This window comes from Ascidiella aspersa, chromosome 7 (assembly GCF_963924565.1).
Source record: "Ascidiella aspersa chromosome 7, kaAscAspe10.2, whole genome shotgun sequence".
Lineage (NCBI taxonomy): Eukaryota > Metazoa > Chordata > Ascidiacea > Phlebobranchia > Ascidiidae > Ascidiella > Ascidiella aspersa.
In genome coordinates, this window is record NC_139453.1 from 25,038,331 (window position 1) to 25,053,592 (window position 15,262).

A 15,262-nucleotide genomic window follows, 5' to 3' on the forward strand; every position below is an offset into this window, starting at 1 on the left:
CATATCGTTTTTATAGTCAATTGTGGTTTTGTCAGGTATAATTTATAAGACATATTTAAGAACCAAATAACAATTAGACTTTTAAAAACACAGTAAGTTTGTAACACTAAGATAAAAAAAAAACTATCTTCTACGACTGTAGTCTTCTTACGGCAATGATCACGTCCGTTTTTTTTGTACTTCACGACAACCAGCTCAAAAACTAAAAATAAGTTTGTAAAGGCTAAAATACTTGAGTTTTGTACCAAATCTATGGTGCTTTTCCTACTTCCTTTGTTTATTTTGGTGCTGGTAGGTGGACTCTACCATGTCGTGTATGCCCGTTTCTGTTGCACATCTCTTAGCCCATCTTGCCACTTTCGTTACTAGTTTACTCTAAATGCATCCATGTAAAGTTTTGTAACGCTGGAAGTAGTATTTTGTTAGAATGCGATTTTGTATTTTGTTAGTGTTGCCACCGTTTTGTGCTAAGCTGTGAATGTTAAAGTGTAATATGTAGGTAACGTACATCACTGATGTTTTTTTGAGGCGCTCAAATTGCAAAAAAGGAATATTGATCACTTACATGCCGTTTTTTTTAGTTGCCCATTAGAAAACATAAGGGTGCTCGAATTACCAAACATTGTGCCTGCTTATATAGTGTTCATGATATTTGTTCGATATGTAGGTGCATTTAAAACGTTGATAATAACAAATTGTGAATTGTAAATATATGTCAATAAAAGTTTTGTTTTAAACAAAGTTTACAATTAGTTTTGCCAAAAAAATCCAGACTAGTCTTAAAGGACAAGGGCGAATCTATAGGCAACATTTTGCATGACATCCTGTAATATATTATTTGGTTAATGATAACTAGACTCAGTATTATAGGGCTCCAGAGTTTACACTGGTAGGCCTAGTGTTTTATAGGACGTTCGTTTTTTATACGAATTTATTTAAACATTCTAGAATGAATCTGATATACCCGTCTGAACAAACATTGAAACTCGATATCACTCGCATTGTTTCGCTAAAGCTTAACGTAAGCGCGCCCCTACACAGCAAAACTATGAGCTGGCTTGTTTCAGTTTCTTGTCCATATACGTGACTGAACAGTGTATATAGTAGTGAGAAACTCCTGCTGAAGCAAAGTGATTTTGAATAAAAAGCAAGGAATTTCGAAAGCTCGAAACCATAAGAAAAACAACTTGTCAATTCAGTTCTAAAGCCGACATGAAGCCAGTCGTATTTTTACTAACTTGTAACAGTGCGCTTTTGTACGATGAAGCTTTCTAGATAGCAAACTGTGGCCGAAAAGTCCGAAGCAAGCGTTAAAACTAATAAATTGGTCAAAATGCCTTTAACAAACTCCTTGCCTGCTGTATTTAATCCTCAACCAAGAGCAGCAGCCAGCAGCAGAGAATTCAGCGACGCCGCCGTGTCGACCATCCCGCCAACTATCAGCACCATTAGCTACAGACACTCGCGCCAAGCTGGGCGCCATAGGCGGGAACGACATTCTATTTACAAGGGTCTGGCAAAGTTGAATTGCAGCTCGGGCCACGACCGTATTCACTTGGCCATATTCGTGTGCATGTTCACATTGCTGTTGTCCGCCGTTTTGCGTTTGGCAATTGGTGTTTGGGCTGTAGTGGAGGGTGTACGGGCAAGCGCCCTGGCCAATCATAACTCGTTGACCAATGGAGGAATGCTGCAGGTGAGTTTCAAGTTTTAAAAACCTTACTTTTAAACCTTACTAGTACGGTAGCCGTGTTGATGGAAGCACACACGGGAGTTACGTCAAAGTTAAACATCGCATGGAATTGCGTTAAAAATAACTAAAAGATCAACAGGGATAGGGCGCAGAGAGCCATAGGTTAACATAGCATGTAAAACTGGTGACTATAGCCATACCCAATACTCAATACAATGCCACTCAACTATTTTTACAACTTATAGATAAAATAAACACTATAATGTTCAAGACCCAATTTTGTTAATTTGATTAGGTAAAATGTTTGTTTTCTTATGCATAATTTCGTATTTATTGAAGTACATATTCTGGACACTGTAGCAATAGACAAATAAAAAGGTCCTAAGACCTATGTCAATGACACAACGTTAAACTTAAAAATTCTTTCAATAGTGAATCAAAATAACATGTAAACTAAATTAGAGTCGGCCGCAAATCAAACAGCCACTGTAAGGTCTTCATCCTTGGATTGAAAGTCTTAATTTAATTCATAGTAGGTGCCTGTGAATCTCCCCGTCAAAATAAAACAAAGTCTCTCGCGCCATATAGCGGTTGTCTAATTGTTTTCGACATTCCGTAACCTGTACACTTTGCAGGACCTCTGAGACTATGAATAGCTGAGTGTTTTGTAAACCTAATTTCGTGACTAAGTCGAAGATTCAAAAGAAAATGCGTTTGGTGCCTTCACGACTGAGATCTAATCCTTGTTTGCGGCGGCACGCTTATGCAAAAACGGCCAAAGATATATCACGATTGCATGATTAAGTTTGCGAAAATATTCGGCATAAAAATCTGTCCGCAAAAACGTTCCACAAAAACACCTTTGCAAGACGTTGGACACCTGACAATGACGCAACATCATAAAGACGTTGAAGCTGCTGGCGAGATTTGATTGTTATCGTGCGGTGATAGAACCGTCAATGATGATTTAACCCGCTCTGTGAAATTAATATCGTATAAATATTGATTGACTCGGTCAAATATCCTAGCCCGTCTCACGTTCATAACCGTGCATGCAAATTCGTATACTGTTCATACGGTCATGTTGGCATTTCTTGCGCGAATCCATCACGATTTTGAACTCGGATCTCTGTCCCTTATAGTTTAAAAGCATTAACATTTATTGTGGGTATTTTAAAAACACTTGCTTTTGACACCCTGTTGAACTGTAAAAGCTGATAGATGACATTATTTAAAACTAAAATTCAAGAGAAAGCCTATATGTTCATTAGGAAAACGCCTGCTGTTTTTTTGTTCAAAGTATAAAAACCATGTGTGACATCATGCTTTATAATTCGAAAATGTAATGAAAAGATATTTTGTGGCTGTTTCTTTTGCCATGCGTACACATCAGTAAATTCCCCAAGTAGAAATCCTGCTTTGTTTATTCAATTTGTCACAAAAAACATTACTTTTTTTGTTTATCGGCTGGTCTAACAAATTCCGTGATGTGACATAATTTAAAAATCGTTAGCAATCGACATTTCAAGCAAATTTAGGAAATGTACGCTAGAAGGCAAAATAATATTTTATAAAAGAGGAAGCAATGTTACTTGTTTGTTTTAGCTAACCACAGTGTCAGTGAATATTAAATCATAATCATGGATCAAAAGTATTTTTTACTATCAATTTTGCTTTGGTATCACATAAAGCTATTTACAAATTTGGTTCTTTTTCAATTATTATAAAATTGATTTTAAAGATTTTGTTTTGGCCCCTTGTTAAGTCAAACAAATACAGTACGTATAACTTAAAAAAGCGACTCTATTTACTTAAATAGTTTTTTTTTGTTTATTCAGATAGCGGCTGGCTTGCTTTTCATGCTCATTGGTGCAATTACAATTCGAATGGCCCTGCTGACGTACCAAGTCGGCAGTTTGACGTCATCAGCCGTCAAATGCTCCGCCATGGTGTAAGTAGGGCAACGACATTTTTATTTTTAATCGATAAAAGTAAAAAAGTAATATCAACTACGACCGTAGTTGATTATGATGCATCTTATCATAAGGATCTCTTCCGTGTGTCTTGACACACTTTAGAAATTTGTTAACAAAATAGTTGAACTAACTAAACGACGCCAGTTCACCACTCTGATAAAACCTTGTTTTCTTTTTTTAACAATTATTTTCATTTTACATAGGTTACTTTGAAATTAATTTTTTTGCCCGATGTTGTTTTTATATTAGGATTGTACGCATAAAAAAGAAAATGTGATATATTATAAACGCTTTAAGAAGCGCTTATCGGGGACGGTCGTGATTAGAATAGTATAATTAAAGGGGTAAATTATGTCATACATTTAATAAGTTTATGTCGGATTTAAAATATTTTCGCTATTTCCAACTAAAACTTGTTTTATTTCTTGCTAAAAATGTTTAACGAAATTGCCCGGGACGCTTGACGTGTGAGTTTTATCTTAGCTTGTTAGGTGTTGTAAAAAAAAACAGTTACAAGCCTCGAAACTAAAATCAGCCTAACTTGTTGCGGCCGTTTACTTTTAAGCCTGCTTTACGTGGTGATCCTTGACATCGGTTCGTGCGTCATGCTGGGCGACGTGTTCGGCGACGGTTTCCCAACCAGCGTGAACCAAGGTATGAAAAAAAGGCTTCAGTCCCAATACGGCCAAGCCACTCAAGCAAAAGTAACCGCAGAGTGGGATCAACTACAGGAAAATGAAAGGTGCTGCGGTGCTGGGAACCACACAGACTGGTTTGCTAGTGACTGGTCGCTTGTCTTGCACTCGCCGCAGTGTGGCGCTAGAGGCGCGTTCCCCATTTCGTGTCGGATGAGGGCGACGGGCAACGTGTCGGATGAGACATGCGTCGGCGGGATTTTAGGGGCGAGTTCGCTTTTGCACGTGTGCATTACGAACCTCACGGACGTTCAAAGGTGTGGGACGGACCCGACGCTTACGTACGTATACGCGAACGCTTGCCGGACACGCTACGCTACGCAGCTTGGCGGCGTCTTGCGCGGCGCTTTCGCGTGCGTTGCCATGGTGATGATCACGTGCTTCGGCGTTATTCTGTCCATGTTTTTTCTCGCCTCGTTGCTTCCGAGAAGCCAGGCTGTGACGTCAACTTGGCTGTGACGTCAACACTTGATTACGTGGTAAATATGAGGAAATAAGCAATTGTACTTACAACGCTATACACGGTAGCAGCTTTGTCAAACTGTAACGCTATTTTTTGTTCATTCGTGGTTTTGCGATTTTATTACCATAGCCTATACCTATATACCAAAACACGACGCCGTTACAGATTTTCAACATGCGCTGTTATCTAACTTTTACTCTATGAAAAAAAAATATGTATGAAAAAAACAAAATATGTCCAAGCCTACACCTATATCAATATAATTTCAAATTGTATTTAACGACTTCATTATTTAAAGTTCTGCATTAGTTTCGGACTACTTGAGATGTGTTGTATCCCTGTTCGACGTGTTCGTGGAATGAGTTTTGGTGCTATCTGGTATTCATAAATGTTATTTTAATAGAGATAAGTCGTTAGCATAAATAATTGAAAGGTAAATTTTTCGTGTTATCATTTTTAATTTGGTTTGAGCAACTCAATTGACATTTGCTAAAAAGCATTCTTTTTTTTTCCTAAAATCTTTTGTTATGGTTAAGTAGAAATTCGATTAAAACAATTTTAAATATTAGGGAATCAAAATATAAAAATGTAAGTGACGCACAAAATTGAAAGCCCTTCAAAGTTCTCCCCACTGGTAAACCAAATGTATTATTTCTAGCATAAAACCTTTTCTTTGATTCAGTGGTTCCCAACTTTTTTGTCGAGGAACCAATAAAAAATGTCAGACCAACTACTTTAAAAGCTGGGCATCATCTTTTGAAATATGAGAAAAAACTACATTTGAAACCGAAGCACGTAACTGAACTTTTGCTCGCGATGTCGTAGCAATGACACTACCTCAAAATAGGGCAAACTAGTCATGTTGCTTCATGAAATGGCATCGTGACACCTCCAAATATGCACCATCATTGTCAAACGCATTTTGCTAATTGCCTTAATTGCATACACTAGCCGGCATGTTCAGTACACAACGTGGACACTTGTAGAGTCAAACAGGTCACTAATCGGGAGCTTTTCAGTCGATTTCTCGGGCGGTAGCACTTTGAAGTGGTTTATCCATATCTCAGCCACGCCGGTGCACAAAAGTTGTACCACTTTTAAGGCGTAATTGTTCGAGCATTTTAATTGCACGTATTTCTAGAATTTCTTGGATTTGTGTTGCCTCGAAACAATTGGCAGCAAAACATCGAGCCAATTTTCCAGGCTGCTAATTAAAAGTTGTACTGGAACTGCGGTGGCACAGGAATGCTTAGATTGCGATGTTGAAGTCTTTCGTGCCGATGTTGCCTGCAGAACTGGCGCTCGAAATGTCTACTTAAAATGAGACTTCCGTGAAAGATGTTAATAGGCCCGCGGCGATACTGTAATGAACTTGGACGCCTTTACTTTAATCTTTTTGCCCATCGCTAAAACTGCCTGATGCCTCGAATACCGATAGCCTTGCCTTTTTAGCGGGAAACAAAGCCGCAGTATGTATGTCGTCACAAAGAGAAGGGCTGCTAGTACTGGCTTATTGGTTACACACACACCATTAATAGCAAATCGTTAAAATTACTCTTAAACAGGCATTTTAACCTTTGTATAAAGGCATTTTTTGCCGTTAAGGCTACAGGACAGCTGCTATGTACAATGAGCACACATTTAGTTAGTAGGAAATAGTGGTTTCAATACAGACAGCTAGACAGTGTTTTGAAAGAAGAAATATTAAAAAATTAATTGTTAAAAGTGAAAGGAAGAAAGTTTCGTTATAGTGTGTCGTTAACTATCGCTGAAAAACATGTATTAGGCCTACTGGGAATGTATTAGGCCTACTGAAAAAGAATACAGTAATGGCGGCTATATACTGCAGTTTTACGACGTTCAAGTAATATATGTTTTGCTAACAAAATAGTAAAACAATAAAATATAGCGAATGGTTAATATTTTTTTCGTGTTGCCCGGCATTATAGTTTTAACTCATCTCAATATTAACAGATTAATTGTAACAAAAAAGAGATGGATACCGTATTCTAATTGTCTTATTAGTCAGTAGATCTTTGGAGTTGTATATTGACGTTAACACAATGCCTTAAAATGCCCAATCAACGGTCAACTGCGTTTGTTTACAAATTATCGAATTTTTAGGCTAAAATTTTAGGCAAGTTTTTGCGTAAATCATATTTCTTTGGCTTTATCATTTTGTTTTAGATAGATTTTAAATATTTTGTGTACGAATGTGCAGACGTGTGGGGCCAGTATTCACTGATTGATTTTTTCTCAAACGTTCAAGAATAGTTTTTAATTGTAAACTGTTCATAAAACTTACTTAAAAAAAAAATAATCTATACTATTCAGCCAATATGTTGTTAAAACTAACTAAAGTTCTGCTTGTTTTGACAGTACAGCGCTTAAAAATCGAGGTTAATTTTTTTTGGCTGGCCTGGATATGAGATGCCTCAAAACATCCGGTCTGGCATTAAATATCAGACTAGAGTTGTATTGAAGCCACACGGCTAAATGCACTGCGCTTATATACGACATAATTTTCGGCGGACAGAAATACTTTCTCCACTTTCTCCTTCACAAAACGACATTTCTGATATTTATCTCACCGCTGTATTTTAAGAGTGGAACGCTGTTAATCATATGCTGTCGGTGTTAAAATACGTAATGAATCGAGTAATTGAATGTTGTTATTAACTAATTTTGTGCTTGTGGTATTATGAGAGACCGCAGATTACTTGTTTTAAAATCGTTTTCGCCTTGGATGCAAATACCAACAGGAGCAATAAACAAAATGTGTAGCCTCTGCTTAAAGGGTATTTTGCAGCCCAGTCCTGGTCGCTTTGGCACTTAACAGCACCTAAACCCTATAGCCTTAAAATGCGTCCCGATAAAAATCTGACTGCCTCGTGTTACAATAGATACGGCATGCGCGGTTTAGCGAAAAATCTGATAGGCCAACGTAACGCCAAGCGCACGCAAGGTCAACACTTGAGAGGAACCGTTGATATTTGTGCAGCAACTATTACTTTCAGATTACTTTTTAAAGCTGCGCAGGGCGGAAATTATCGTTTTGGTTGCCAAGTTCGGGTAATACTAATTTACGGAATGATGAATGGTCGGAATGGTCTGAACGCTAATTAATTTAAATGTTACCCCGTTAAAACAATTATTAAACCAACGTACAATATTTGAGTTAGGGTGGGGGTTAGCGTTTGGGTGAAGGTGGGTCAAGTGTTATTATATTTAAGTTCCGACCATTCTGACTATTCATTATTCTGTAAATTAGTGCTACCCCAAATTTCGGTAATTGTAGCGCCAATAATAGTAACATTAAAAAAAATTGACAAAAACGTTTTGTATTTATTGTTAGCAAAAGCAGGCGCGCTTGACCTGTACCACTGAAAAAAATTTTGCAAAGTAATATGCTTTAATGGCTAAAAGTAAACCCGTTCGTTCATAATTTACATTTTTTATTACGTTGATAACAATAAGTCTAAAGCCAGGATAATATCTTACAATATAAACATATATCATGTTGTGTTTTATTAGCACCGAAAAAAATACGGACGAACTATGTTTAGATCCTTACGACTTAATTTTTTTTTTGTGAAAAAAGAAAAAAAAAGAATAACTTAAAAATAAAACGTTGTAAAGTAATAATGTAATTCACTTATCTGTAAATGGTCATGGTGAATCCACTGGATTTTCTATTGCCAAAAGCATAATTACCAGGAAATGATGAAGCGAATCAAGACTGAGATGGCCGACAGACTCTGGTCGTATTTAACAACCCATTACTTTAGCCTTGCCGTTTCGCGCACGCGATAATGCGATTTTGAATTATATCTAACTTGTCATCGTTGAGCGTATTTAGGGTTGGTATGCAGAACATTTCCAATTTCTTTCGACATTTAGCGTTTTATTAAGAATGTAGCGGTCCCCATTACTGTAATTTGTATTTCATGGCTTTTAAAATAGTTCAACTACAAGTTATTTTTATAATTGTTATGGACGCGTTTTTTAGATATCGTTTTTTTGATGGTTTACGAAATGTTTGTCAACGTTTTGTTCAAGGTTTTCAATAACAGTATTATAGATATTTTTTTAATGATTGAAAACTTAAAAATATAAGGCTTCTAGAAAGTACTAATAGCAGTGATGCCGAGTTTGCTATTTGAAATTGCCTATTGTGATTTTTTACTAAGACGTAAAGGGTGAGATTTGCGATTTTGGCAAACGATTTCGGACGCCTTCGCGCATTTTCGCGGCGTCGTTCGCACATAAACGTTTTCTCACCTGGCGATAAACCGATTTTCAACGCAGGGGATGCCAGAGTTCCGAGGGTCCCTGGCGCGCTCTTGGTGTTTTGGCCGGCCACCCTTCGTGACGGATCAGTGCTTATTGATTGTTTGGCTGGTGTGACGTGCGTGCCTTCTGAGAATCGCGTCAGGCCCTGGGGAGCACAGTGCATCTGCGCCTCGCGTGTGATTGATTACGCGCCTCTCTCGATTGTGCCGATATTTTTTCTCGCTTTTAGTTATTTCGCGACTAATGCCCAATGTTCAAATGTTAGGCTCTGTGAGTTCTTTGCCGCTAGTCGTGGTGGCTTATAAACTCACCCGAGTGTCTCTGGACGGCCATTTGACGGCCTGTTGGCATGCGAAGCCAGAATATGTTTTCTGTTTTGGCGAGCACCTTTGGGTAGCCGTTCTACATTCCCTATGGTAGCTGTTCTACATTCCTGAGAGACATCTTGAATGGATGTCGTTAGAATTTAGCCAGAATATTCACCAAAGTCCATATACATGAAGCTTTGTGTTTTAGAATGCAGGAGGTATACGGACACCATATTCACTATGAAGAGTTATTTCAGTATTTGAATTCAGTATTTAGTTCAGTTTTGCAGGTTAGTATAATTTAGTTCAATCCCTATAAAAAAATTAGCTTTAAGATTCCGCAAAAAGTTATGAACCTCTCGATTTTGCTTTCCGTGATTAACGACGACGCTTTTGTCTTTTTAGAATGGTCAACCTCTAGAGTGGTGAATCCACATTCCACAGGCTTAGTAAAACCTTGCTTCCTTGCAATCGGACATGGACTGTAAGCTGTGCGCCTTTCTGGAACTTCTGCTGCTGCTCGTGATTTGGAACGGACCAATCGCCAAAGTATCCGCGAATCCTTGCTTATCCTTGACAGGTAAAACATGTAAATTCGCATTTTTATGCGTAATTTACGAAACATGGCAGTGGGCCAGAGAGGTTTTTGTGAAAGCTCCGTAGAACTAAAGGTTCGAAGAAACAGTTAGCGTCTAAGAAAACTAATTTTCGTCAATAAATTGACGAAATACTTATTTAAGTCAACTTGTTTGGGGGTCAATTTGCTATTGGCATTGTATTTATACAAAGACTGTAGTTGAATTTGTTATGCTCTTAAATATGTTGGTTAAATGATCATCGGGGTATTCGTGAACAACTGGTTATAAATTGGTTGATTCAAAATTATTTTTTTTGATCAAACACGATTTTTTGTGTCTTAAAACCTGTACGGCCTGCATTAGTACGAATGTGCAGCTAAGCCAATCCAGGACACGGCACATTTCTTGTAAAATCGCCCAGAATTCGTGATATTGGTCCGGACAGACAGAAAGAGAAAAGCAACCGGCTTGTTTCAACGACCACGTGTGTATGCCGCAGGTTTAAAAGTCGGGTAGCACTTGGCGTTACAAAACTCACGTACTGTGTTTCTCAAATGTTCCACAGCAGCAATGTAGAGTTGAACGTGCGCTTTGATGCTGGCCGATAAATGCGAAATCCGGCCAAGAGTTAATCGGGATTAGAGAGCAGTTAGTACCAGGGCACGGTCACCTGAGCAGTCCTGTTGTTCCCATCTCCTTTATCGGCGGAAAAATGTTGTCTCTGTTTCTTTCGTCTGCATAAAGCAGTGGTTCTCAACCGGGGTGCCGCGGCGCCCTGGTGTACCATTTCTAATGCTTAAGAGTGTCGATAAGTATTCGAGAATTTTTAAGAATCTGAATTTTGTTCAATTGTTAAGCTTCTTGATACAACTGTTTGTGTAACCATGCGATTAGAGACCATTATATCAAATGACATTTTCCAACATGTTTTAAGTTGATTCCGTTGTCCCAGTTCCATTAATAGTGACACTTCAGTAAAACACTTATCGAAAATTCAAGTAGGATTGCCGAAAATCGATTTATTATATTAGAGGTGTGCCCGTAAGCCATTAAAGGTTAAAAATCACTCGCTTAAAGCTTTACTTTTGTGTCCTCGCTTTCCGCAACTGCTAATCTAAACAAACGGCTGTCACAAACGCAGCGTTTGACCGCGATTGCGTTGCGCATTTGTTTACGTTGTGTTTTTTAGGCCGACACGTTTTTGGCGACAATGCATGATGCCGGCTTAGAGACGATCGCCGTGAATAAAGACAAAATAGGTTCATGGGTTAACATAATTTATATTTGATTTTTCAATGACCAAAGCAAATAATTTTGTTAGCTTACAGATTAGTATTTTTTAAAGCGAACCTTAGAATATATGTTGTGCATAAAAACCGAATGTGAATTTCTGCCAAAAAATCGACAACTTGGTGATGCAATTTTGTAAGAGCGCACACAGGTGGCCACGCGAATTAAGCGTTGTCGGTTTGCGTGTTTGTTGTTTGTCTATTAAGCGCAGCCAAATTTGGTCACAGTAGGACGAGGAAACGCTGCAAGGCCACCTTTACCGAAACACCCTGTCGATATGCGAAGTCATTAGACCGATATGCATTGCGATTTCAAAGTTTTTCTCACTTCTTAGATCCACGCTGATGTGAGTTTCCCGCACCGCTAGCCTATTCGCTTGAACACTATATGATGTCCCTGGCTTTATTTTATAAATCGCCTTGCGAAAAAATGCTGCAGTAAAAGTCGTTAATCAATCAGAATCATGCTAGTTTTTCAAGCGGGCCACGAACTAGCTTACTGTAGGCCCTGAAGCAGGGTCGGATTCCAAAGGCTAAGACTGGGAGTAGGACTGAATGAGGCCATACACTAACGTACAAGTAATCTTATCGTTTGTCTGTGTGTTGTTTTTGCCCTATGTTCACTATTGCGTTTTCACTCACTGTTTTTGTGGGCAACAATTCGGTTAACGTGAGAAACGCTAGCCGTGGTTTGGGGGTGCGATTAGTGGAAGTTTAAGGCATATTTGTCCTTCCCAAGCCTGTAGCATAGGTTATTCGCGTCCAACGCTCTGTTTAACGGTCCAAGGGTGAGGCGGAAGATGTTTATATAGGCGTAAAAGTGCACGCGATGTATGAACGCGGTGTATTGAAAGAACTATAGACTAATCGGGGCCGGATTTGGCGCAGCGCTGTATACATGACAACAAGCTGGTCCACGGGTTCAAACCTTATGCAGGTAAAACACAAGGAGATACTGTTGTACCTGCACATCGAAAGCGTGCTGCTGTAAGGGTGGGGCAAGGTGGGGATACTACAGTCGCGTCAGTGGAGTCACGTTGTGCTTTCTTACTAAGGTGTACAACCCATGACGTCTATTTCGCGAGTTTGCATTGCTTTGGCATGAAGTAAGCGGGTATATAGTCCAGGATAAGCTTTACCGTCTACATCATTTCAAGTGAATTTTTTAATTTTGCAGAAAGTTGAACTTTTTATTCAACTAAGCTGACACGTGTTTTTCAAATTATGTAGGTTTAAAAAAACTTGCTAACCGCCTAAAAAGACTATTAACATAATACTCTTTCAGTTTCCTATACATGTATCAAATTGCATTTTCGTAAATGTATGCATGTCGATAAAGCCAAACTTTTTTTTAATTTTTCAGAAAAACATAAAAATTAGTACTCCTGTACTGTCGTTGCAAAAGCGGTGTTTAATCAGAAGTGCGATCACTGCTGAGTTAATTTGAACAGAATCTCACACGCAAAGCGATTTTAGCTTGCTTGGATTTACACCAGACGCAAACCGCGTTTGAAGGCATATTGCATGTCACGCTGGCAATTAAGCCCAATTAAATATACTGAGTGCCGTGCGGCCTAAACTGGCGGTCGGTCCACTTTGCGATGGGATTTTAAAACGTCCCTTCTGAGAATTCGCGTTTTTTGGACAATAGAATGTCGATTTTGTCGATTTGTGCTTTTCTGAAAAGCAGTTTTAACGACTGTGTGTATTGTTTTATTACGCTGGTAAAAGTCCTCCGAAGAAACCTTGTCACACTGACATAATCACGTCTGTTAAGATTAACGATGTTTTTACAAACTTTATAATCTTAATTTAGGCCAAGTCGTGATTTAATTTATTCAACTTTTCAAGTTTTGGAAACTAACGAGATATAGTAAAACAGCGTTAATCGGTATGTTATATCAAAACAGGCTTTTTTGAGCAAACAAGTTCTATTGTTTTCTCAAATAAGTTTCTACATTTTCGGCTTGTGAATCGCATTTCATTGACGTTTAGAGATGGACAAAAATATACAAAATATTACAATCGGTGAAGCAAATTAACTAACGGAAAATAACAAACGGAAAATATACGTGGACTTAACTAGTGAGTTAATGAAGTGTCAAACTAAAGCAAAACAAAAAAGGGACAAATGCCCTGGATTACTAGTGTAATGCGTAACACCCCACCGACGACATGTAAAGACGCCTGATTCAGCAATTGCGTGCTAACAGACGCCGCGCATTGACCGTGATCGCTCTGTCAACTTTGCCCAGGCGCCGCTGAGCCCCTTTTACGCCGCCTCTGGAGATTGCACAGTCACGCAGGAAACGTACCATGCACTGCACCCCCAACCCTCGAACGAAACGCGCCTATGCGTTCAATAAGTTAAACGGCGCCTAAAACGTGCCGCCGCGACAATTGCCACGCACAATGTTGTGCGATTCTCGGAAAGCCGTCGCACTATTATTATTATCGGTCTGGCGCACTTTGCAAGTCGCCAGCAGTGCACCCGTCTGGGTCCGAACCGCAAATCTATTAAAGGCTGTACGTTTTTTGGCACGACTTGGCCCAATAAAACTGTGGGTCGTGATTCTGCGCGGCTATTTGCGCGGCCAGTGCGTGCGTTTGTGTGTTTTGGGGGCTATGGTGTGTGTATGCAAACTCACGACCATTTTCAGCGTTGTATGTCAGGTTCACCATAACGTGAAATGCCTCCCAATGTCGCTAATGTTGGGCAAAGTGTATGTCGTGTAAAATTGCAAGCACCCTGCAAGGCGCGATGCAGAAAAGCAACCAAAACAGTAGAATCTCGAACCGATTAAAATCCGTGCTTTCTAGGAACGGGTCGCCATTAACGCTTGGATGCTGACGTGCTTGTGTGACATTAATCGATCCGGAACTTGGGGTGTTGAGCAAATGCTAACAGAGTCGAGGCTGTATACAGCAGTCGCCCCTTCGCACGCATAACACAATTTAGCATTTGTGCCAGGCGATCACTGGGGCCGTTGAACGAATTTTGTCTTCGAAATGAACTCACAGTGTTTCAATTTAACCTCTCTAATTAAAAATATCCCTCGGAAAAGTTTTCGAAAGTCGACTCTGCTATCAGTAGGTACTTTCCACTCGATCTCTACTAAACTGTGGTGTATTTCCGTACCGTATTGGCTACATATTTTTGTACATACTTGTTTTTCCGTACATACGTTTAAGTAAAGGAGCTGCGTATTTTTGGCGTTCTGTCGTTTTAATTACGGATAGGCCTTTAAGATTCAGATTACAAATAGGTCGGTTCGAGATGTGTTACACGAAGTTCAAGTATGTGTACACTGTACACTTACCATGTTTATACATCGTGAGTGGTCATGAGTTCGATTCTCACCGCAGGCTATTATTTTCGACCCCTTGGCCTGTACGAAAATCTGCAAAAGTCTCCCAAAAGTCTACCGTTGGATTATTAATTATTATTGATGTGGCGCCGTTACAATTGGACAGTTGGTGTTCGTAAGGGCCCGAATCGAGATGTTGCATACACTTAAGGTTTTAAATTTACAGCAACATTAAGATAAACCCGTTATAGCTGTAACGTATGGAGATGAAATCATTTCCGAACTTGAGCCGATTCCTCGAATGGAGCCTTCTTCATTTCACGTTGTTTCGCTGATAATAATTTATTTCCACGATAATCTTTCCGGACATCTTGTCCATATACAGTCGTTTGGTCGAAATGTCCACCTTCGCATTGTTTGTACAAGATGCTGGCTGAAACGTGCACAGCCAAGATTGACACAGAACTCACGTTTTTTTGGAGTTGGTGCTTCGATAAGTCTCGTTTTGTTTTTTTCTGTGTGAACAAGGTTAATAACAAAATAATACCATTTAACATTTCCTTTTTTGTATACCCTCTTTTGACTCTAAATGTGCTTTACTACACTACTAGAGCTTCAAAACATTCTACTTTTAACTCGCGGATTAGCAAAATTGCCTT

The 15,262-nt window shown here is 39.1% G+C and overlaps 2 protein-coding genes across 3 annotated transcripts in view; both read left to right on the top strand.

The window, feature by feature from the left end:
* The first annotated feature begins 1,106 nt into the window (after window positions 1-1,106).
* Window positions 1,107-4,823, top strand: LOC146138626 (uncharacterized). The gene is made up of 3 exons (XM_083394622.1): window positions 1,107-1,696; window positions 3,532-3,644; window positions 4,235-4,823. The coding sequence occupies exons 1-3, from the start codon at window positions 1,334-1,336 to the stop codon at window positions 4,821-4,823; spliced, it is 1,065 nt and encodes a 354-aa protein (XP_083250748.1). The 5' UTR covers window positions 1,107-1,333.
* Window positions 4,824-9,842: 5,019 nt separating this feature from the next.
* Window positions 9,843-15,262, top strand: part of LOC146138627 (uncharacterized) — a 49,197-nt gene continuing 43,777 nt past the window's right edge. For both annotated transcript variants that reach the window (XM_083393434.1, XM_083393435.1), the window contains exon 1: window positions 9,843-10,008. In XM_083393434.1, the coding sequence (XP_083249560.1) occupies window positions 9,906-10,008 (103 nt within the window). In that variant the 5' untranslated portion in view covers window positions 9,843-9,905. The remainder of the gene's footprint in view (window positions 10,009-15,262) is intronic.